This window comes from Apus apus, chromosome 2 (genome assembly GCF_020740795.1).
Source record: "Apus apus isolate bApuApu2 chromosome 2, bApuApu2.pri.cur, whole genome shotgun sequence".
NCBI lineage: Eukaryota > Metazoa > Chordata > Aves > Apodiformes > Apodidae > Apus > Apus apus.
This window is the reverse complement of record NC_067283.1, coordinates 143,416,908-143,442,083: the sequence shown is the minus strand read 5'-3', so window position 1 is coordinate 143,442,083 and position 25,176 is coordinate 143,416,908. Positions and strand designations below refer to the sequence as shown.

At 40.6% G+C, this 25,176-nt stretch overlaps 1 protein-coding gene across 1 annotated transcript in view; it reads right to left on the bottom strand.

The window, feature by feature from the left end:
- Positions 1–20,542: 20,542 nt before the first annotated feature.
- DEPTOR (DEP domain containing MTOR interacting protein) overlaps positions 20,543–25,176 on the bottom strand; it is a 78,078-nt gene continuing 73,444 nt past the window's right edge. Inside the window, exon 10 of the mRNA XM_051612616.1 lies at positions 20,543–22,047. Within this exon, the coding sequence (XP_051468576.1) occupies positions 21,919–22,047 (129 nt within the window). The 3' untranslated portion in view covers positions 20,543–21,918. The remainder of the gene's footprint in view (positions 22,048–25,176) is intronic.

Genomic DNA, 25,176 nt, shown 5'->3' with positions numbered 1-25,176 from the left:
CAGGTCCCGCCGGCAGGGAGCGGAGCCCCGCAGGGCAGGGCTGCTCGGGCAGCCGCTACCGAGCACCCTGCGGGGGCCGAAGCGATCTGCCTCGACGTGCTGCGGGAGGGAGGGAGGGAGGATGCACCTTGAGGGGACTCGGGCAGTAGCCAGACCCTCCGTTTTAAAGTGTGGCTGGTTATTTTAAAATCGTGATTGTTTTTTAAAGACTTTCGCAGGAGTTTCTAAGGGGCTCCCTCTCCCCGCTGGCCACCCCGCTGCCCCCTCCTCCCTCACCCGGCTCTCCCTCCGGCGGTGGCCGGGCAGGTGGGTGGGAAGCGCTCTTGTCCCTGATCCCCCCCCCCCGCTGGCTTTCCCTCCTCGGAGCCAGCCCCTCGCCCCAGCTCTGCAGGGAGACGAAGCGGAGCTCACACCGACCTGTGCGGGCATCAGCGGGGAAGCAGCCGGTGAGGTGCGGCCGGTCGTTTTCACGCGGGGCTGCGGGAGAGCCCCTTCCCTTCCCTCCCCTCCCCTCCGGGCGCGCTCCCCCTCGCTGCGCCGCATCCGATATCAGGCGAAAGGGGAGCGAAAGGAGGCGGGCAATTATAGAGAAGAAGCGGGGGTGGGAAAAGAGGCATGAGCGATGCCTGAGCTCCAGCCCTCCGCCCCCAGCCCGAGCTCGGCGGCGGGGGCGCGCCCAGGTGCGCGGGAGGCAGGGCCGGGCGGAGGGGCTCGGGCAGCGCTACAGGCGCAGGTGCTGCGCTTTTCAGTGTTCTCTTTCCTCAGGTTTTGATACCTTCTAACTCATTTTGCTCTCCCCGAAGTAGCTCGTTCACTCCGGTTTCAGTGGTTTAAAAGGTGCCTCCTGCCGCAGTACGGCTCGGAATGCAGGTGTCCCCCAGAGCCGGGTATTGCGGTGTGTGGATTAATGATTCATCGGCAAAATATTTGTAGTAAAGTGTTCCAGTGCTTGTCTGGCTTAGTATAAACCTTGATCAAAAGCGTCGTAGTACGGATGCACGTTTTGTGATATACATAGTGCAATGGGGACGTGGAATTGCAGAATCTATATTCATCTAGAAATACGAGTTATGCCATGGTATAACCTACTGAATTTACGGTGGAGGCTACTACTTACAACGTTTGTAAGTCCCAAGAATTTAAGAGGTGAATGAAAATACTCATTACAATGTGATATAAAATCTGTATAAACTCACAGCTTAAATCACTGAAGGACTGGAGTTCAGAGGCAACAGGAGTAGGTGAAACAGACACGTGCATCCTATGTAAGAACCCTTTCTAAGGCAGGGGAAGGCAGCAAGTATCAAGATGACTGTAGCTACCTGTAAAGTGGGACCTTCTGTTGCCGAGTAGGATTCCAAATCTTCAGACTCTTGTCCAAATTCAGTGTGCAGCTGTCTTTCCACTGAAACTGCAGAAGTGTTTGAGTTTAAGGAAACACTTTAGGTCCAGTCGATTTCTATAGCAAAGGTTAGAAAGCATTATTCAGTCTAGAAAGCATCTCCCAGATCTAGGAACCTGCGAGATTTATTATCTGCAGTTATTCTACTGCACCACCAGCTGTGTGCAGTGGCCAACACTTGTAACAGTCAAGAAAAGAGTAGCTTGCAAGATAATTCCTAATAACTGTTCTGGAGCATTAAGATGTTCAGCTGATTGATGCTAAATGTGATACATTTTGTAGCTTCGCAGTCCTTAATTCATGTATTTATCTAAACAATAATATCAAGAAGACAAGGAAGCAGGGGGATAGGTCTGTTTGCAACGCCCTTGAAGACTCAGTACGTGTAGAGAGATAAATCAGCCTCATGTGTGACTGCTTTGGGGCTCATATATTTCAGAGCACGACAAGGAAGAGCCTGCCAAAGGGTGACTTTGGCTCCCCCTCCCTCTCTTTCTCTCTTTCTCTCTTTCTCTCTTTCTCTCTTTCTCTCTTTCTCTCTTTCTCTCTTTCTCTCTTTCTCTCTTTCTCTCTTTCTCTCTTTCTCTCTTTCTCCCTTTCTCCCTTTCTCCCTTTTTATTCCCCGGATTTATAACGTTGTGTGCAAAGTCCATGAGCACCATCCTGTGGCTGCATCCAGTCACTGTACTGGGACTTACAGTAAAAAGCCTTGAGGATCCCACTAACGAGTAGGTAGATTCTTGAACTCACTACAGCCTTCAAATTACTTTATACTTTAATTTTGAGTGACCTGTTTGTATCAGAAATGAAACAAATAGTTAAAATGTATACAAAATATATACTGTCAAGAGTAAGTCTGCTGATTTTGTTTGTATCGGTTTATTTTCCTGATTTACAATGTTGTATTTACACCATTTGTCCAGTTTTTTTAGAGTGAATCATGCTTGTTACCAGTGAGTTGTACTCAGCTTCCCCTGGAAAGCACAGTAGGTCTCCTTGCATAATTACAAGGACATTTACAAGCTTTTTCTTCCAAAGCTAAAACTATAACAGCCTTCCAATACCTGAAGGGGGGCTGTGGGAAAGCTGGGGAGGGACTTTTTACCAGGGCTTGTAGTGATGGGACAAGGGGTAATGGTTTTAAACTGGAAGAGGGTAAATTTAGGTTAGATAGTAGGAGGAAATTCTTTAGTGTGAGGGTGGTGAGATATTGGGACAGGTTGCCCAGGGAAGTTGTGGATGCCCCATCCCTGGAAGTGTTTAAGGCCAGGTTGGATGGGGCTTGGAGCAACCTCATCTAGTGGAACATGTCCCTGCCCATGCAGGGGGATTGGATCTAGATGATCTTTAAGGTCCATTCCAACCCTACCCATTGTATGATTCTATGAAAGTTAAAAGATAAAGCTTCCTTGAAAGAGTTATTAGCATAAATTGCAAATCTTTAGAGATTGCAATATGTGCAATATGAATATACAAATGATTTTTCAATATTTCCTTGGCTTTCTCCAAGAAAAAAACCTAAAATTTTGAGAAGAAATTTCCTGAATATTGATAGACCCCATGAATTTACCTTCCACTATTTTGAATTGTGTTTCCGAAAGAGCAACAAAGATTTACACACTCCACATTTTAAAAGTATTCAAACCAGAAAGATATTTACCATTCTTTGCTTGGCTAGTATAGATTCCATGAAATTTCTATAAATAGGGTTACATGACAATAGTATTGAAAGCACAGCTGAAAATAATTCCACTAATCCAAGGCCAGTGCCACAAAGCAGAGAATCAACACAGGCTGGTGAGTCTAAAGTGAAGTGTGCTGAGAATCTACTGCTATGGTTGGACCAAGTAATGGATCACCCATGGCACTGTTTGTGGGAGCTGAGTAGAAACCAAAATAATGGATATTTTGGGTGGCTATCGGGAAGATTTACACTGTGATTATCAATCTTCAGCTTTTTAGAATATCTTCTGCTTTTTGGGATATACTTCAAACATTTTTCTGACTTTTTCTGATATATTAATAAATTCAATGTTAATTGCATTGCCATTTTTCACAAGACTTTTGGGAAAGAAGAATGTCAAATATGAATATATTTTTAAATTGTAAATAATGAAAACCTCATCAAGTCATATTCTGTTATTACAAATATATTTTAAAGGTGATTAATGTTTTTATATTTTAAACTAATATATCTTACAAAGAGATGTAAATTTTTAAATGTCTTTTTTCCTTTAGCATCCAAAAACTCCAGTCTTATTCAAAGACATTGACTATGCATATCTATATTTGTATGACTTGAACTAGTCCCGAAACCTAGTAACAATTCCTATAAATATTTTTTTTATTAAAAGAACTGAAGAACTCAAAGACAAAGGTCATACTTGAGGTAAAACATAGCTGACTTTTGCTTCAAATTCTGTAATTCTTATTAAATATGATGGTACATACATTGCTCTCTGAAAGGTGGTTTGCCAAGATCAGTCTTTCAACATTTGCAATAATTAAGTGATTTATAAAGTTAGGTGCTGAGAGATTGGAGAAGGACTTATGACTATGTTCTTCCCAAATAAGAAATGCAGAAAAAAATATTTTAATAAAAAATACAGTCGTGATACCTCATCTTTAATATATTAGCTGTGCTTGTTTATTAAAGTTTCTTGTCTTCAGTAGTTAAAATAATTTCATAGTTATTTTGTGATATGAATATGCAGTGAAATTACTTCTGAAAAGGGTGAAATATTTTATGAATTCATTTTTTTCCTAGATATTCTCTTTTTGCTACAGCTGTGGCTTTTTATGGCCCTGTTTTTTCAGCAGAAACTTGACAGAGTAGTCCAGCTTTGCTTCATTATTGGTTGGCATGTCTGATGAGAAATTGTAATTTCCTTGATACATTTGAGAAGATTTCAGTTCTGTCAGCACTGTAGTGAGCTTCTGTCTTTCTTTAGTCATCTGAAGTTTATTTCACATAATTAGGTAAGTGAAAGGGATACATAGGAAGCCAGATTGATGCCATGGCCATTGAAGTGTAACCGTTCATGTTTGGGGTTGGTTCCTCGTGCAGGAAAAGGAGCAAAACTAGGCAAAAAGGGAGCACAGGGAGATGGAAAAATACAAATATTTCTTGGTTATGTATTTTTCTGCTCATCTGTCAGTATGAGGGTTCCAAAATATAATGGGAAGAATTACGAGTTTAGTGTTTCATGAAGTTAGTTTTTCATTCTGCAGTCAAATTAGATCCCTTTAGATTTGTGAGGTGAGACTCATCGATCCTGAGTTTACACTTCAACATCTGCAGTAGCTGCTGAGCCCTTTTCTGGCCAATGCTGAGGAATGCATGTAGACATATGAGCTTGGAGACACAGCCAGGAGCTAAACTCCCTCTTCTTAGCTTTTGAGAAGTGTAGCTTGCCCAGATCCATTTAGGGAGGGAGTCCAGGCACACATGATAGTCCTTGAGCAGCAGGGAGGCTGAGATCAGCTTGCTGAAAAACTGGAGTTCCAGGCACTACTTTCTGCACCCACAGCCCCCTCACAGCTGCAGTGAGTGGGCAGTCTACCTGAGAAGTGGTGTTATCCCCTGATGTGCATATGTGGTCACACAGTAGGAGCCCATCTTACCTCATTGGACAGGGAGGGCTCATGTGTGCTCATTACCCCTCAGGCTGCCAGGAGGAGGAAGTGTTTCAAGGAAGGAAGGAAGGAAGGAAGGAAGGAAGGAAGGAAGGAAGGAAGGAAGGAAGGAAGGAAGGAAGGAAGGAAGGAAGGAAGGAAGGAAGGAAGGAAGGAAGGAAGGAAGGAAGGAAGGAAGGAAGGAAGGAAGGAAGGAAGGAAGGAAGGAAGGAAGGAAGGAAGGAAGGAAGGAAGGAAGGAAGGAAGGAAGGAAGGAAGGAAGGAAGGAAGGAAGGAAGGAAGGAAGGAATTTTCTTGTGTACAGCTGGAATTTAGTGGATTTAAATTTGTATCCGTTGTATCCATTGCCTTTCACCCTGCTGTTTGGCACAATGAGAAGAGTCCCACTCCCTCTTTTTCATTCCCTCCCATCAAGTATTTATCCATATGGCTTAGATCTCCCAGAGTCTTCTTTTCTCTAGGCTGAACACTCCCAAGTCTCTCAGCCTCTTCTTTATAAAAGATGCTCCAAGCCATGGGTCTCACTCCAGTAAGTCCATGTCTCTCTTGTACTGAGGAGTCAGCACTTGACCCAACATCCAGATGCAGCCTTGCCAGAGCTGAGTAGAGGGGAAGGATCACCTCCCTCAACCTGCTGGCAGTGGTCTTCCCTGTACAGGCCAAGGGTCTGTTGGCCTTCCTTGCTGCAAGAACACATTGCTGACTCTTGATCAGTTGGTTGTCCACCACCCCCAGTGCCTTTTCTTCAAAGCTGCTTTCTAGGCAGTTGGCCACCAGAGTGTACTAGTGCCCAGGGTTATATCTCCCTAAGGGCAGGAGCTTGCACTTCTCTTTGCTCAACTTCACAAGGTTCCTGTTTTGCCATTTCTCCAGCCTGCTGAGGATGCTCTGGGTAGTGGTAGAAACACATTATTCTCCTCTCAGTTTTTTGCTATCTGCAAACTTGTGCATGGTGCAGTCTCCACCATTGACCAGTCCATTAATGAAGAGGTTAAACAGTATTGGCTCCAATATCAACCCCTGGGGTACATCTCTAGTGACTGGCCACCAGCTGGACTTCCAGCTGCTGATCACAACCCCTTGAGCCCAGCAATTCAGCCAGTTTTCAATGTCCAACACTGTCGACTTATCTAGCCCATGCTTCATCAGTGTGTCTCTGAGGAAGTTATGGGACAAAGCATTACTGAACTCAAGATAAAAAACATTGGAGCCAAAATCCATAATCACTGCTCCCACTTGCTCCCAGACACCATGCTGAGACTTCATCAACTGGCCCAAGTGAGTGCTTCAACTGATGGGCAAATCCTGAGAGGCTGCTACCATAGAGGCAGGGCCGCCTCAGGAAAGAGGAAAGACCGAACTTTATGATGTTTGGATCTACCAGCAGCTGGTAGAAATAGAGCATTAGGCTGGCAAAAGTGAATGCAGATTTCTTTTCAGTGGATTACGCTGTGCAGATCAAGTTGCAACCCACTAGTGGTACAATATAAAGCAGTGAGGGAAGGGGTCCCCACATTTTTTACTGACTAAGCTGAAGACCTCTAAGTTCTTGCTGTCTGAGCCACAAGTAGTTTTCTTTGGAATGAAATTTGGGCTGAAAAGAATGTTTAAATCCAGTAAGAGCTGAAAGCAATACCACGGTGGTCTCTGTAATATATACTTTGAGTAATGAATACAAGAGATGTCTGGAACAAGGAAGAATTCCTTTCCAAATAACATGTATCTTAGACTATTACCTAACAGAAACAGAGCTTCTTATTTGTCTTCTGCTGAGCTTCTTGTCAGAGCTCCTACCCTATACACTCTTGGATGCTATAATTACTCATGAGAGTAAAATTCTTGACTAGAGGAGCAAGTTTTGTTAAACGCTGTTCAGTGATTGATTTTTCCAGCTTGTTGATTAATGTAAAGCTACGAATTTTCAGCTTTTCTCATTTGCAGTTTTGAGAGAAGCAGGTCTGTTCATTAGACTCTGAAAAATAATTATAGACTTGTATCCTAGAATAATATCTCATGACAGCACATAAGGGGGGTTTTGCCACTGAATAAACACCTGAGCAAAACTCCCCTTTAAGACAACAATTTATATTGCTCACGAATTTTATTAATCTAAAATATTTGCTTTGTTCAATTTTAAACACCCTGGTTCTCTTTGCTGCTTTTGCTTTAAGGGATTTGAAGTGGTTGACAGAGCTGAGTACTTGGTTCCCATCTACATTTTTAAGCAATACAATCGGAATTTTCAAGAATTAGTTTTCCAATATTCATTTAATCATATGTTAAACATATAAAGTTAACTTTATATGAATAAAATATTAAATAGAGCATAGCAGAAATTTTATGACAGAGAAATGGTATTGTGGTTTGTATTTGACAAAAAAAAGCATTATTGTAAATTAACATAGCCTGTGTTTCAGAGTAATTTTATAGAAAATGTAGATGTAGATGGATAAGACCAAATGAAATACCAAATTCTATTCATTGCAAATAGCTCAGTAAAACTGCCCTCCCTCAAATAGCCACTGAAGAAATTCAGTATGCCTTCCATTCTTTTATTTCACAGGAATTTGAGCAGCTGAAATAAACGTCAGTTAATTATTCCACTAAATATCAATGCTAAATACCAATATACTGGAAATTTCAGTTTATCAGGTATAAGAAGTATTAACAGCAGTTTTAAACACTTTTTTTTTTTTTTTTTTTTTGGTTGTGTGGCAATAACAGAGGGGGGCAGTCTTAGACAAAAATCTCTTTGGTGCATTAACAAACTGTCTAGCTTCTGTGTATCCAAATCCAAGTACTGAGTCTGCTAAAAAAACCTGCTTTACTAGTCCCCGTGCTTCAATCTACAATGTAAGAGTCGAGGAATTACCAGCTGTAAACACCTGAATTGCTTAACTTCTGTGCAGGAAGGTTCTACTCAGCCAAAGGCAACTCTGGGGAGAGGAAGGTGCTACCATGGGACGATGGAAGTGCTGCTCAGCATTGCTGCTAAGAGTATATGTGACTGTTGACTGTCCCTAGGCTGAGATGGACATTTGCTGTCTCAAGATTTGCCAAGAATTATTTGGATAAAGAGAAGGTGGAGGCACAGTTTTGGTTCTGCTCTGCATGTGTTGCAGAACTAACTCTATGTCACATATGCACCCAGGAAGTGCTTGGACACTTCCCACTGAACATTATTTAAGTGCCTTAAGCATAAAGCCAAGAACAACAGGAAATTACACAGGAGGGGAGCAAGCTTATATACTAGCCTTAGACAAATTGCTGGTGGTAATTATGCTCCAAACTGATTGATCTGATGATTTAAAGAACTATAGGATATTGTCACAAAGAATGTGAGAACTGAAAAAAAGGGAGGCAGTAGTCTGTAACCACAAAAAGCAGATAACATCTCAAAAGCTTTTAGGATAGCTTTGGTTTGTTTTTTTCCCTTGACTCTCAGCACTTGGAGTTTTTGCAGCATCCTGATCTTGCACTGAACATCACCTTAACCCGTGTTCTTCACAAAACCCAGTTGAAACAGAACAGTCAGAAACACTCCATCTGTGCTGCTACTCCATTTTCCAGTATTGGTTCACTAAACTGTAGTGACTGACTTTTCATTTCAGACTTTTTGACAAAGTACTGTAATTCATGGGGGTTTTTTTGTGGTGTTTTTGTTTGCTTGTTTGTTTGTTTTTGTTGGTTTTGTTTTTATGTTTCCTTTAGATTATAATTGCTTGGGCCCTTTTGTAACCTTTAATTTACCAGTGATATCCTTCATAAATGCTAGTTTAAACCTTCTTGCAATATTGAAACTGACTGTGCTAATGTTCTTTGTCTTACGGTTCACAGAAAAAAAAAACTTGTCGATGGCCTGTTTGAATTAGCACAGTGCTTCAGGTAAGTCAGACTATAACAGAGCCCTGAGGAAAATAAAGCCTTGACAAGCACAGTGGCAGCACAATCTTTGGAGACATTGGTAGAAAATCTCTGTCCCAAGGTTTGCAGTCTTGGAAGAATAGCCAAAACATCTGCTTTAGGCCACTGGGCATTTCACAGTGTTGATAGTAATAATAATAATAACAATAATAACAATAATAACAATAACAATAATAATAACAACAACAACAACAATTCAGCACATGGAAAGGGATTACTGCTGTTTGGGACATCAGCCAATCTGTCCCTTCAAATATTAGCAAGGTTTGACTTAGAGAATTATTCCTTCAAATCTGGAAGTTCTGAATGCTTTTGTACTAGGAAGCAAGCATGTGAGTCCTTGTAGTAACAAACTACGTGCTCATATTGCTTCTGTATATGCTGCTTTGTTAGAGCTAATATTGTCTACAGACAATTACACAGCAGATTAATTAAATCAAGATGGATTATGATCCTGTTCTATTCTGCTCAATTTTTTTTCCCGATGCCACCCAACAAAATAACTTGTCTCCCTGTCTCCCATGTAATACAGGTAGCTCTCCATGTCACACTGTTCTCTGAGTGACATTAATGTTTGGAAAACTCCCTTTCCCATCTTCCCTGTTCTCTGTCATTGTTCAGCCTGCCAGCCTGGAAAGCCTAAGATGAACAGAAGGAGAGTGGGATTTTGGGGCAATGAACTTTTCTCAGTAAAATCGTTCTTCACTGGACCTAATGCATGCAAGCTGTAGGAGTCTACAAGGACTTGAATCTATGTAACAATAAATGTGGTTGGGATTTGACTGTATTCCATAAAAATCAAGAGAGAAACTCATTGGTAGGAAAGAGGCACTATAGGATCAGCTTATTTCAAAGAGGTATAAGCACCTTTGAAATCAGCAGGCTTCAGGCTCAGCTCTCACACACAGCAGCTCTCCCTGAGCAGTTCTCCACCAGGTCACGCAGAGCCATCCAGGGGTCTGTCCATTAGCTGCTTCTGTGCTGTAGCAGTGAGAGAGGAACAGGCAGTAACGATGCATTTTGTTACTGACATCAGCTGGTAGGCACAAAGGTACATTTCCTAAAGTCATGTTTCTGTCCTTCTCTACAGTCTGAGGTTCTTTTCCTTTGCATTATATCTGCTGGTAGTTTAAAAAACTTAGGTAGTTATTGCCTGCACTCGAAAGGAAAAAAAGAAGAGCAGTTTTGTTTCTCCAGTGGGCTACATTCTTCATATATTTTATCTTTAAAAAAAAATAAAAATCCACCATGGTCTTTTACCATGTTCAGGAAGTATTACAGCCACAAGACAGGGCAAGTAAGTTCAGATGGCTACATACATTCTGTTAATACTAAAAAAAAAAATTCTCATAAAATTTGCAATATATGTCATAGTATATCACATTTTCTTAGCAGAGGAGCAAACAGATGAACACCATAGGACTGCAGAGCCATGATTCATACCCAGGTTCACAGGATTAGGTGAGAGCCTAGTGAGCCCCATTTAAAAGTAAAGTAGTAAGTGCCTGAACAGGACGTGATGCTTTAGTGATGCTGAGTAACCACCTTGCATATCAGTGGAACAGCAAAAATCTGTGTTGGCAGTACTCACCATGAGCATCTGCTCTCTATTTTTTTTTTCAAGAGTGTTTCAGAGAATCATCATAGTCAAATCCATACTTCTCACATGGAATAATAATTATGAAACCAAGGCTGCATTTGGTGGGCAAGTCTAGTTCAGGTTTACAAAATAATTTCCTAAATATGGGTTGTTTTTTATCTTTCTGCTGTTAAAATTAATGTGCCAATAAAAGGTCAGACTGTCATTTTGGTTCTACTTTTGTAGTCAAGTGTTATTCTTGTACAGTTAATGGAATTATTCCTGGTTTTCATGGGGGTAAAAAGAACAGAAGCTAACATAAATATTTATATTAACAATTATAATTTGCCTAACTGTATTCTCAAAGAATTTTCAACACTATTTGTTATACTAGTTTAAATTTTCTTCACTTGCCTAGTGAGCATGTAAGATTTATGTGTGGTTAATGTCAGTATTAAAATGAGAATTGTTGTTAGAGGTGGATTTAAACACCAGCCCTTCAACCCTGCAGGAGTTTGGTCTCCGCGTCCTCCCGCGCCAGGCAAGCGGCGCTTCTTCCGCACCGGAGCGGGGCTGGTCCAGCCCGGGCATGCTCAGCTGGCAGCCTTTCCCTCTTGGAAAGGCTGGCAGGAAGGGGAGCTTGGAAAGGAGCATGAAAGAGAGGAGCCTGGAGAGGACTGTGGGGCTGAGAAGCTCACAGGTTGACTGCACATGACAGGTTCCTGGCACACCTGTGACAAGAGCCTGCCAAAGCTGAACACACAGGGCTGTAAATAACAACAGCTATGGGAGATTCAAAATACACCAAGGGAAATATTTTTCCACAGCTGCAGAGCCCGTGGGTTGCAGTCAGCACAGGGAACTTCTGTCTTTCTATGCTAGAGGCTGTGTGCCTTGTTTCCCCTCTGAAGGGTTGTCCAGCAGGCAGCAAACCCACCAAGGTTTTGAGAGAGCAAGTTTCAGCTCTGCTCCTCCACAGGCTTCTTGGATGGCCTCAGATATCCAGGGTACCCATATGGATTTTATTTCCTGTACAGTGGATCTAGGAACTTGTCTGGTGACACTTGGAGAATGGTGGATGTGGGAGTGGGGGACCCAAGGATGTGCTGCCAGGTGTAAAACCTATTGAACGTGAAGATCTGTAAGCCAGCTAGTAGGGTCACAACATATTTGGTACCTACTGCTAAAATCTTCAATGCTGATGGCCCTTTAAACACCTGTGTGGCTTAAGAGCTATTTTAAAATTTATCTTTTTTATGTCAGCACCTTAGTCCTCATCCTCTCACTTTGAATTCCTCATTTAGTTTTCCATACTGCCTCTGCCCTCTTCTGTTATGGGGAGTGCACAGAAGCCACCCTTGTACCAAGGGCTGAGATGTCAAACACTGAGATACATAATTGTCTGTGGTGCAAGGGACAGAGTAGCAAGAGCCATCCTTGAAACACGTGGGAGGTATATGATACTTCAGGACACCTGAGGACTACAAAACCTGTCATATTGCAAGCAGTGGGATGAAACCCAGGTTTAAGTGGAAATACTCAGCTCCTGCTGCCTCTGTTTTCATCTGCTGTGGCTACAGTAGCTGCTACCCTTTCTTAGGATCTGCTTTCCCTGGTGGGAGCAGGTTGTGGCCTTGCAGTGACTGCTTGCATGAAATGAGTGTTTTTCAGGATGACTTTAAAACAGTAACACACAAAAAGCAGGAAGAGTCTGTTGAAATGTGCCAAGAGTAATTACCTATGATCATTTCTATATACAGATTATGGCTCAACTGACAAATGTCTCTTGTCCCTTTGACTGGTGAGAGACAATTCAGAAACAAAGCTACCCTTGGGTGAGACACCACTTTGCAGCTTAACAAAAAGCCCAAGAGGAAAAAAAGAAAAAGGAGACACATTTCTTGGGACATTTAATAATAGCAGATGATCACAGCCAGTTCTGCATGATACAATTGTGCAATGACTTCTCAGAGAACTGGCTGGATAGCCCGGAAGTTCTTTCACATCAACAGCACTAATTGAATATACAGCTGGGTAATTCCAATAAAATAGACAGCAGTAAGACAGTTGAATTAGCTGACATTAAGTGCTGATTACTAGGGATGTCATCCAGTTGTTCACCCATAGGTGTCTAGTGCCACTGGGGCCTGTTCTCCTTAATATCTTTATTAATGATCTGGATGAGGGGATTGAGTGCACCCTCAGTAAGTTTGCAGACGACACCAAGCGAGGTGGGTGCGTTGATCTGCTGGAGGGTAGGGAAGCTCTACAGCAGGACCTAGGCAGGTTAGATCAGTGGGCCAAGGATAGTTGTATGGGTTTCAGCAAGGCCAAGTGCCAGGTCCTGCACTTGGCTCATAACAACCCCATGGTAACCTACAGACTTGGCGATGTGTGGTTGGAAAAGGACCTGGGGGTATTGATCAACAGTCGACTAGATATGAGCCAGCAGTGCATTCAGGGGGCTGAGAAGGCCAATGGCATCCTGGCTTGTATTAGGAACACTGTGGCCAGCAGGAATAGGGAGGTGATCATCCCCCCATACTTGGCACTGGTGAGGCCACATCTTGAATATTGTGTTTGGTTCTGGGCCCCTCACTATAATAAGGACACAAAAGTGCTGGAGCGTGTCCAGAAAAGGGCAAGGAGGCTTGTGAAGGGCCTAGAGCACAAGTCCTGTGAGGAGCGGCTGAGGGAGCTGAGGTTGTTTAGTCTGGAGAAGAGGAGGCTGAGAGGAGACCTCATTGCTCTTTCCAACTACCTGAAAGGAGGCTGGAGTGATGAGGGTGACAGCCTCTTCCCCCTGGTGACATGGGATAGGACCAGAGAGAATGGATGCAAGCTGCACCAGGGGAGGTTTAGGTTAGGTATTAGGGAACATTTCTTCACTGAAAGGATTGTCAGGCATTGGAATAGGTTGCCCAGGGTGGAGTCACCATCTCTGGAGGCATTTAAATGGCATGTGGACCTGGTGCTTAGAGACATTGTTTAGTGGAGAGCTTGCAGTGTTAGGTCTAGGGGTCTAGGACTGGACTGGATGATCTTGGAGTTCTCTTCCAGCCCAGGGACATTCTGTGATTCTGTGATTCTATCCTACAGTATTTAAGACATCCTCTGGGACTTAGTCTCAAGATGTGGTTTCAAGGGGAGTAGGCTTTCCCATATGTCCTCTCTGTCCCACAAAAATGTCTCAAATACCCTAAAACATCTTTGATGGCACTTGACATTTACGTGTGTGCAACAGAACCAAGGCCTTGGCTTCTGAGTTCAGATTCCAATTAGGTAAGCAGAAGTAGATGCCATCACCCTGCTGGGATGCTTTTTCAGTTTATCTGCAGATTGAGGAAAAGAGCACTGCATTAGCCCACATGCCAAAGGTCATCTTGGCAATTACAAGCCCATCATTAGGAGTTAATAATTATAACTACTGGAAAAGAGTATCATCAAAGAGCCTTTAAAATGTGGACAATCATAAGCTTTTTATTCCTGTATTATGTGGCTTCCTGAAGCTCTGCATGTTGTAACAGCATTGCCTGTTTTTTTTGCAAAAGAAACAGTAATCAGCGAGAGTTGGGGGTAAATGTTTTCTGTGCCTTCACCTTCCAAATACAATTTCCAGCTGAACGAGAAGAGAAGATTTTTTACTGCAACTGTGTAGGAGATGAGGTCAAGAGGATTTGTAGTTAAATGGTTTGTGGAACGGAATACTGATGCTGCTGTAAGGAAGGTGAATCAACAAACCTTGGAAAATAACATGAACAATACTACAATCACGCAGCTACATGTACAGTGGGTAGTAAAACAAAATTTGAAATATTTTAGAACAAAAAGCAAACATTTAAAAATGTAACAGCACTCTTTTTTAAATGCTTCTTTTAAGCATATTTTGTAACAGACAATTTGCCTTCTGGAGTGTAACAGAAAATGAAATACCGAATTTTTTAATATTCAACATGATGTTGTTGATTCTGGCAAAACAAACAAAGCACATACACATCCCAAACTGAAGTAACAAACAAAAGGGTGCAGTACATTATCTTCAAAAAGCAGCTGAGCTGACAATTCTTATTAAGCAAAACAGGCACAGGAAAATGTAACATTAAGATCTTAAATACTTTAATGTTTCTCCCTTTCCAAGTTAACCCATAAAAGTAAGTGGGTTTCATCTGCAATATTTAAATGAGAAAATCTTATCTTGTTTCTAGAAATACTTTACAGTTAAAGCAAGGCTGTTCGAGCACTTGGAGAACAGAGATTAAATTGATTCCTGATCCTGCAAACTACTGAGCACTTTTTCCAAGTGGAATCACTTAATATTTCCCAGGTTATGCTCAACATCACACTCAATTAAACTTTTGCTAATAAACATGAAGAGCTCAGTTTAGCCCCATCACTGGACTCCATTGACAAAGCAGCTGTTTAGTCGGGCCTGCTTATCTGCATGTGTGTTTATTTTGAGATGATACATGCAGTGTTTGCACGTATATGTATAAATATTTTATGAATATTTTAGAAATTGAAGATATGAAAAAAATTGTAATTACTTCACAATGTAAATGAAAACTGATTCTTTAAAAGAAAAGTTTGGTTCAGGTAGCTTGCTACATTTGAAACTGAAATATTTCACAAACATAAATCTTTACTATGTTCTTATCTAGTGCATTTTATTCTTCAGTGTTCTTAAATGCAAGAGTATTAATTACAACTTTGTTATTTTGAAGAAAACAGGGTTAAGAATGTAAATCATCAATTCAGTCATCAATCTACTGCACTTCTCTGTGCTATTAAGAAAGACAATGGAACAGAACCTTTCCATACCACACCCTATCACTCCACCTCCCTGATGGATGCTCTTCTGGGTTCTACACTCATTTTGCTTCTAATTTAAAATCACAATCTAGTAATAGGCATCATACTTTACCTGAGGTTTACCTAAGAAATACAGGCGAGGACTTGTATTATCTGAGTTATGCTTGGGTACAAACAGAAAAGTATGATTTCTATTCATCACAAGTTCAACTGGAAACATAAGGGCGGGAAATGAGCATATCCCAGTTGGAAAACAACACAATAGAGGGAGAAAAATATTATTTTAATTTTTTTCTGCTTAATGCAAGATATTCTACAACCTGAAGCTAATTATTAAATTTTCTGTCATTTTCAGCTTACATTGAAGACATGACTTCAGGTGGTTCTACCCCCAGCTATGGTTGGGAGACTGTGCTCCAGCAGGGATGGGATGGAGGGAAGGAGCAGAGGGGCTGTGGTGACTCATCCAGATGATGAGAGGAATACAACACTCACTCTTTGGAGGTTTCTCATCTTTTCTTTCTGAGAAAGTTCATGAAAGCTATGGCCCATAATGTGTTATGAACAAGAAGCTTTGTTAAGAGTAGGCATGGTAGTATTTTATACCTTGAATTAACTTTATTCTATCATGAGGCTTACTCATCTTATTTTGTTCTCTTACGTCAAAGCCTTGTTTGTATGTTAGTTATCATTTAATACTAAAGCAGAAGCCAGTTCACCCATTTTCCTAAAATGTTATGCTTGATGAATAAGCACTGCTAATTTATGAAAAGCAAGTGGTGATGGTCATGATAAAGAGCCACTCAAAATCAGACTAGCAAAAGTGACAAAGCAAGCAGGGCCATCAAGACCTCCAAGAACCGATTTTTGAGCTAGAAGCGGAAAGTAGAACCATTTTAACTATTAGGCAAAAAGGAGTAGAAGAATAGGAAAGAAAACTAAATACATAAAATAAATCACTGGTAGAAGCAAAACAGTCTGTCCTTTAGGCCTGGGCTCAGGCTGTCCTTCAGACCAATGTTCCCCATCTTGGCCTGCTTGGGTGGTTGCAGCAGCAGGATCATTTCCCAGCAGAAGTGCTCAGCTGGCCAGGCACAAGATAAACACATGAAGTGTTTGAAATGATCTGCTGGGCACTAAATGTCCACAGACATAATCTAGAAACCATTTTATACAGGTCTCTGAGTACAAGCACTTCAGAAACAGCAATAATGAAGCACTTCCTCACAGAAAGGGTGATTAGGCATTGGAATGGTCTACCCAGGGAAGTGGTGGAATCACAGTCCCTGGAGGTCTTTAAGGAAAGACTGGATATGGCACTCAGTGCCATGGTCTAGCTGATGTGGTAGTGTGAAGTCATAGACTGGACTTGATGATCTCAGAGGTCTTTTCCAGCCTCAGTAATTCTGTGATTCTTGAATAAGAAGTTGCAGGTAAAAATAATATAATTTCCTATGGCTCTACTCACCTGCAAAGGGGAGACATAAGATCATAGAATGATTTCTGTTCAAAGGAACCCTAAAGACCATCTAGTTCCAATGCCCTGCATGGGCAGGGACATGTCCCACTAGACGAGGTTGCTCAAGGCCCCATCCAACCTGGCCTTGAACACTTCCAGGGATGGGGCTTCCACAGATCCTCTGGGCAACCTGTGCCAATGTCTCACCACCCTCACAGAAAACAATTTATTCCTGATAACTAATCTAAATCCCCTCTTTCAGTTTAAAACTGTGGCCCCTCATCCTATCGCTATGCCTTTGCAAAAAGTCCCTCCCCAGCTTTCCTGTAGGCCCCTTTCAAGTACTGGAAGGTGCTCTGAGGTCTCCCTGGAGCCTTCTCTTCTCCAGGCTGAACAGCCCCAACTCTCTCAGCCTTATTTCATAGGAGAGGTGCTCCAGCCCTGTGACCATCTTTGTGATGGGAAAGCTAAGCATGTATGGTAGCATTTTTGTATGAGGCAATGCAATCATTTGTGCCACCTGGTGTGCAATGCCTGCTTCAAATGTGTAGTCTCAAAGGTATTTAATTTTATGTGTGTGCTTATGCAACCTGTACTGGAAATTCACAGCTCCTGCAGATGCTCTGAGCATGGATGCCCAACTGCAAAACAACAGCCATTTCTCTACAGGATGTTTGGTTTAACAGTTATGGCTATTGCCTTCTGAATATTTTTTTAATTTTACTGAGAAATTGCATATATAAAGACTAAGTATTGATACATGAAACACTATCTTTATAGTATGAATTCATTCTATCATTGAGTCCTGTGATATTCTTTGGCATTCTTATGTCTTACATTAATGGCTCAGTTGGAAAATGAATGTGTAAACATTTATACATGAATTTGTAGAGAAATCAAATGGTTTAAAATCACTCAGCTCCTCTGGAACATCAATGATGATTTTATCTGCACTGTGTGTATACAATAGGAATTATTACATTGGCAGTTACTATTTATTTTTTTATAAGTAACATATATTAGTGAAAAATATAAGCTACATCACTCACCAGATAAAGAAAGACAAATTTGAAATGTGTGATTTACAGCAACCTTTAATGGCTGTTTGATTCTAAAGGGTTATAAGTTCTCTGACTATGTTTGGAGAGTGATGTGATCTAGCTTTAGTTATACATGTGACATACACATGCTTTTCCACTTATACAGGAGGTCTAGTTCTAATTATATCCAGGGAAGAAAATACTCATAATTGCAACAATTTCTCAGTCTGCCTTGTATTGGGCAAACATTTTTGCTAACCATATTGTCTCAGTTTTTGTACTTCTAAAATCAGAAAAATTATTATTTAACAGATTAACATGAAAAACTTTAATTCCTGGTGTTATCTGAAATTATTAGAGCGTTAGTCCTTAATCTGATCATTCTGTCTCCATCCACAGGGAGAAGGAAACCTCCGTGCATCACAGCTGTCAGTGCAGATGAGGAAAGAAGTCAGTCACTTGTTCTTCTGCTCCCTAATCCTCAGACTACTCTCCTTGGCTACGTCTATGTTAGTACATCAAATCAGTGCAGGGACCATTCTCTGGCCCTAAGGCCAGTTGGCACAAACCAGCCTGCACCCTTATACCCAAATTCTGATCTCACAGTGTTCTCCGAACTACGGTCAGGCAATTTTCTCAGAGGTCTACACCATGCTAAGCAGACATGCTGACCATTAAACCAGTGATCTGACACCTCCCTACCACTCTGTAGTTATTAGTGATGACATATACCAGAAAAGGAAGGAAATATTGACACAGAAATTCCTCCTGCATCACTTTTTCCTCCCAAAACTCTTTCTCAAGGTAATTTCATGGAAGAGGGTAGTAGGACAGACCCACTGGTATTGCAGATGCTGCTATGACACCACTATGTCCTTTTAATGCTGACAATTTGATTTTCAGCTTCTGTGGAAACCTAAAAGGCAGACAATCAAAATCTGATACACGTGAAGTGGTTTATTGCATTATTTCATGAGTGAAACACCTTCCATTGAACTAGCTGTGGAAGCATTGGATCTAGACAAAGGTAATGAAAATAATGTATCTTGTAGGAAATATGACAGAAGAAAAATAGTAGAAATAAGTTACTGAATTAATGCTCCAATTATCTTAACTGCTACTTGAATTAACTATTACATTGCTTGAAGATTTTCCATAAATGACTCGCAAATGTCCTCCTTGCAGAGGAGTGGCACTGATCTGTGTCATTAAGGCTTGAAGATTTATTAGAGGATCTCACAAGATCTATAGTAACCAAAAATGCCATCACGTAAGACAGTAAGTCCTACAAAAGGCCTAACTTTTTAATGAAGTTATTACTGCTGATGCCAAGGGGTTTTTTAGGTTTTGTTGTGGTGTTTTGTTTTTTTCCTTTCTGGTTTCTTGCTTCAGTCCACATTGTGTTATTAATGCATCTCTTGAAATGCCTCACTTCTTGTGAATGATCTTACATTTCCCCTGGTACTTTGCAGGCAGCAAGGTGCTCTATTATACTCTAAATTCTGTGCCCTCTGAAGTGCATGAGAGTTTGACACTGACTCCTGTGGGATGTCTCAGAGGGAATGTATCACTATGTGCAGAGAAACTGCAATTTAATTGGAAATTATACATTTCATAGCTTAATTGTTAGCTTTGCATCCTTTTTTTTCCAAAATACAAAACTTCACTGCAGAGGTAACATGAATCCCTTTGTTACATTGAAGAGGGAAAGAATTCATTAAATTCCAGATTGTCAATCAAGTTGAGAACACAATATGGAAATCCCCATTAAACACCAGGCAAGTAACTGTGCTTAAATTGTGATAGAGACTAATGTATCTTGCAAATGAAAATGCCATCTTCAATCTGTAACATAATGATATGCACAGATTTCTCCCTGCCCCCATCCCCACTGTTTTTGCTCAAGTCAAAAGTGCACTCTGTAATGCATTATTAAGCTAAATTCTGACCCAGTTTCTTAATTATCTGTAAGCTACAGGAAACTTGTAGCAGAATATTAACTAAGGCAAGAGATGTAAGACAGAAGAATCTACAATGTCATTAGAGAGACTCATTAGCATTTTGCTAAGAAAACCCTTCACATTTTAATATTTAACCTCGCTGAACATGTAGAATTTGTGTTTTGAAGTGATATGAAATAAATGACAACTAAGCCACTAAAAAAGAGAAATGAAAATGGAAGTATTTGGGAAGCATTCCTGGATTCACAGCATCAAAAGCCTGTAGCATACTGACACATTTCTGGGACAACATGATTTTTTCCAGCTGTTCCTAGAAGGTATCATTGGTGCTTGTTACAATCTCACATTACTTTATGTGCTGAACTATGTCTTTTAGATGAATTGTTAGAATATAATCTGCTATGGGTTATATACATGCACCAAAACTTTTTTGGGGTGCAATAAGGATAAACAGCTATCATACTAAATGACAGTTTGAAAGAATTCACCCAACACTTTTATGGCTGGTCATTATCAAGTTAGCATTTGCAGTTTTCTAACTCTCCTCATTGCTACATATTAGTGGAATACCAGAAGTTTTCTTGGTGAAAAATCAACCACACTGTATCAGAAACAAGGAACACATGGACTTCTACCTACAAAGCTGCAGACATGTATGATTTTGAAGACTTGCTGTCACTCTGATGTAAAAAGTGTTTGATTGAGTGATAAACATACTGCAAGAGCAATGCATTTAGTGAGAATAATTTTTAATATAAAACAGATTTCAAAATTATTTGAGGAAAAAAATACTTTCCCCATCCCATAACTGAAGGATTCACGGTATGCTCATATACAAAGGCAAGCTTTAATTGTATAATTTAGGCAGTAGAGAAAGTCTGCAATACATATTTATAATTTTGTGGACAAGGATGTATTTATTCAGTTGAAAGATCAAAGAAAACAGATGCAGTTCAATTACCATCAAGTTGAAGAGCCACCTAACTCAGCATAATATGGAATTTGTATATGCATTTTTAAAAAAGATTTGCTTCATTAATTCATTTGAAAAAAGAGTAAGCATTGGTTAAATACATTTTTTTATTAGTAACAGTGTCAAATGCAATTCACGTGGCAAGTCTGTAGTTTGCAAAACATTTGATGATTGGAAAGTGCTAACAAGTTTAATGTACATTCAAGTACATCAGCACTTCGATCTGAAGTGCTCTACTGGAGCATCTGGATGTATCACTGCTAATGCTAACACTGTGAATTTCCCATTTCAACCCACCAAATTGTCTTCTTCTTCTAGGAATAGAGGTGTCCAAAATTTCTCCAAAGTGACAAACGACAAGACTGAGACACCTTTTCATTACAGATAAGGAAAAAAAAATTCAAATCACCATCTTATGCTTGAGCACCTAAACCAGTGCATAGGCATCTAAACAAAGGGCCTGATTTTCCAAGGCCATGTTTAGCAAAAGTACCACACAATTTTCCATTTTGCATGGTCTTGTATTTTTCTTTCTAGACTAATCCATGTATTCTGCCAGACCCAAACATTCATACCAGAGTATTCCCTACAGAGAATAAACACCTTTTTTCATGCATTTGTAGTTTGTTTGTATTGATTGCAATCAAGCCGGCTGTCCCTCAGCCCAAGGAGGGAACAACTGCAGCAGCACGTGCTCCTGGGACAACACTGGACACCAGGAGGATGTTTAACAATGTAAATATGTCATGCAAACCGTCTGTGACATCCTGACCCCACACTGTTTGCTTCTTTCATCTCCTGAAGAGCTTTGATCCAGTGCTGGACTGTGAGGAAGTCTGCACGGCCTCTTAGGCGGGAAGCCATTCTGACCGACGCAGGCTGGACAGACAACCTAAAGGCCTTAACCTTGTCTCTGTCGGGCAAAGAAAAGTCCTTAGTGAAAACATGCTGGTATCTATTGTTCTTAGCATAATCACCAGTGCTATTATTGTTAAATGAAAGACACCCCCTTTCCAAAAAAAGAAAAGTTATCTATTTAGACACAGCAACATTTTGCCTCCTTGGGTCATGCCGCTCCACAGGCATCGCTATTTCTCTTACAAAAATGTCAATTAAGAGGTTTTGTTTTTTCTTCTCAGGACTCTATTTCTTCCATCACTTCCATCACAATCGTCCGAGGGCCAGTCAGAATGAGGTTGCTCACTGTCCTGTAATCTACATGGAGAACATTGAGGCCATTGACAGACACCACGAATTGGCAAACCTGAGGAGAAAGGAGAGCAGAAAAAAAAGTTATGCATTAGGGGTTTTTTGTAAGGTTATTTACACAGATGTACTATTAACTTCTGGGTATGCAAAAACTCCAGAGCTCTTCATACCATCTCATTCAGCACTCTTAAGAAAAGCAAAATTTTCTGCTAAGAAAACCAGAATTAATCTGGCAAGTTGATTTTATAAAAATGTTTTTGAAATACCACTGCAACTTTCAAACCTGTGGAATTTTGAAGTTCTATATCCAATCATTTTTCTTTTAACAATTATATTATTCTCATAACACAGATATTTTCTTATATCAACGGTGCTTTGCAAACAATATGGGACTAGACAATCCTTAGTTTGTCTCAAACATCTTCATAGAAAACATTTTAGACAGTTCTTGGTAGTCACAGTAAAAATATGCATCATATTCCCCAGCTCAGAGCATGGTGGGGATGATGACTAGATTCAGTGCCAAAACCTCCATTGGTACAACGTGAACCCAAAGGATCCAAATTCTAGGAAATAATATAATGGAAGATGAAGTCATTACTAGGACAGATTAAAATGCCACTGCCAGTTTCAGAGATATTCCTACACAGATTTAGGTTTTTTTTAATGTGAACAGGTTTTTTTCTCCAGCAAGTGTGGCTCATTAATAAATTTCAAACATGCTTTTTTTTTTTTTTTAAAGCCAAAACAAGTTCAAATGCCAAAAGTCTTCTATCATTAGAGGCCTTTTTCTGTCCAAAAAATCTTGATAGAAATATTCTGACCAACTTCACTGAGTAATATAAAAGAATTAAGGAAAATCAGAGAAAAAGGCACATAAACATCGTGAAGAGCTGACAAGGAAAAGAAAGATAACAATACTGATTCCTCAAAACACGATGCCTTCTCTGTATCTAATCAGAATAGTACAGTATTTGATAAAAAGGCCAAAAGTGTGTAGTGACTAGCTGTGTGTTTTTAATGATAAAAATATGGAGCTTAAAGCAACAATAATATCATCCTGATGTTTCAGTGAAAACAACACCCTCACCAGAAGGCTATCTTACTCATAAGTGATCTTGAGCCTGTAATCTGTGAAGCAAGTATCACTAGAAATGTACACTCCTTATTTTATATTTTTTTACTTTTCCTATTTAGGCAGAAACACAGCACAGAAATGTATGTAGGAGAGGTGGGAAACAGCTCTGGGTCTTCCATGGCTAGCTCTAAACCAGATTTTCTCACAAACCAAATCATTTGACTTTTGTGCATCAGCTCCCTTCCCTCTGGAGTAAAACATGGGGTGAGACCCAATTCTTATTTGTGAAACATTGTTCATTTAAGGAAAATTACAGAGGAAGAAAAAACAATATAAAAATGTAACATTTCATAAAAAATGCCACCTATTATTTTAATCTCTGCTCCTCAGAGCCTCTGCACAGGAGGAGCGGCAGCAGCAGCCTCTGAAGGGAGGGCAGGCCTCTCCCTTTCACCTTCCCCCTTCAAACTCAGAACTCCTCTGTACAGGTGAAAATCCTGGAAGTCAGACTTACTGGTAGCCTGAACAGTCATCAGAAGATGGCATCAGCACCACCACGTAGTCAGCTTCTGTGGTGGTATGGACGGATCTTTCCTATATGTTCATATGCTGTATTTTAGCTGCAATTAGCATCAGGAACCAGTTCAGTCTTCTCATGCAGACAAAGCCTCCTGAATTGTAAGGATTTTGTTTGGAAAGGTAACCCATCACCCTCAATTAGGATTTAAGAGGCATGTCTATTTGGTATAGAATGCAGATTTTAGCAGGTCTCTCAACTCCCAGCAGTATTTCCTAACACTTTCTATGGCTTTCCAAGATTGTATCACGTTTTAGTTACAACTCTGGCTCCAGAATAATATTTGGGTTGATTTAAAACAGACCTGCAGAAATAACATTGTCTCTTCTGGCTTAATGCAATTTTTGGAAGTCGAATGGCTGACGTTTCTTTTACTGATGCATAGTCTCAGACTTCTCAAGTTACTGAAATCCCAATGCATGGGATTTGTGTTTGGCCAGGGACAGGCATGCAAACGTGTGATGGTTAAATCTGCAGGCTCGATCATGTCAGGGGTATTTAGGGGCCTCCTTAGGAACATCCCTGACAGAGGAACAGACTTTACAGACCGACCATCCACCAGTGCCAGAGCTGCAACTATGTGGACAGTACAAGTACTGCAGTAGTGAACAGCAATCTTGGTGCCAAAGAGTTAATTTCTTATGCAAAAGACAAGAGTTGACACATCTATGTTCTCAATGCATTTGTTTTAATGTGTGCTCTTGGCAGTATTATTAATCAGCAATGCATATGGGCTGAGAACAGTCCCCTTCGTGCCATTCTTTGTGGTGGTTCCAAATTGCTTATTCATTTCACTACTTCCACTTGGTAGGATTAGATGCAAAAAGTCCACCCAAGCCAGAAGAAAGGAGAAATGTAGATGAGAGTACAAGGCACAGAAGAGTGTACTGCTGTCCTAAAATTGCATTAAAAGACCTGTAAGGAACAGGAGATAATAATAAAAAGTCAGTGTCCCTGGAGGAAGAGAGCTCTGTCCATGGGCAGTACCCCAAGGGTTGATTCCCTGCAGATCCCAGATTCGGCTCCCTCAGGGATAAAGGAATGTGGAGCCATTTGCTGTGTCCTCCAGTCCCAAAGAGGAGAGAGAGTTTTGCACAGTCCTGAGCACTCTGGTATGCTGAGTGCCCTTAATTCATCCAGTTTTCTTCTCCTCACGTTTTTCCATCCAGCAAGGGGAAAGGAAAAGCAGCACTGCTTGGAGCATTTTGGCCATCATCAACCCTGCCCCCCAAAACCCCACATTCTGACTTGCTCCCTTGGTGGAGTTACAAAAGCAAGTGAGTACCCACAAACCAGCCCTGACTGAGAATATCATCCCATGTATTATTATCTCAGGAATTTTCTTAAGGAGACTGGTTTACAAAATCATGATGATTTAATGTTACATTTATAAAAACACATTTCAAAAAGCTGTAAGTGCTCAGCTCATAGCTACAGCTGTTAAGGGCTTTGTAACTATAAACATGTAAAATTTCTCTGCTGGTTTCCACACATCAGTAACTATAATAGATAATAAACTAAAGTTAGAA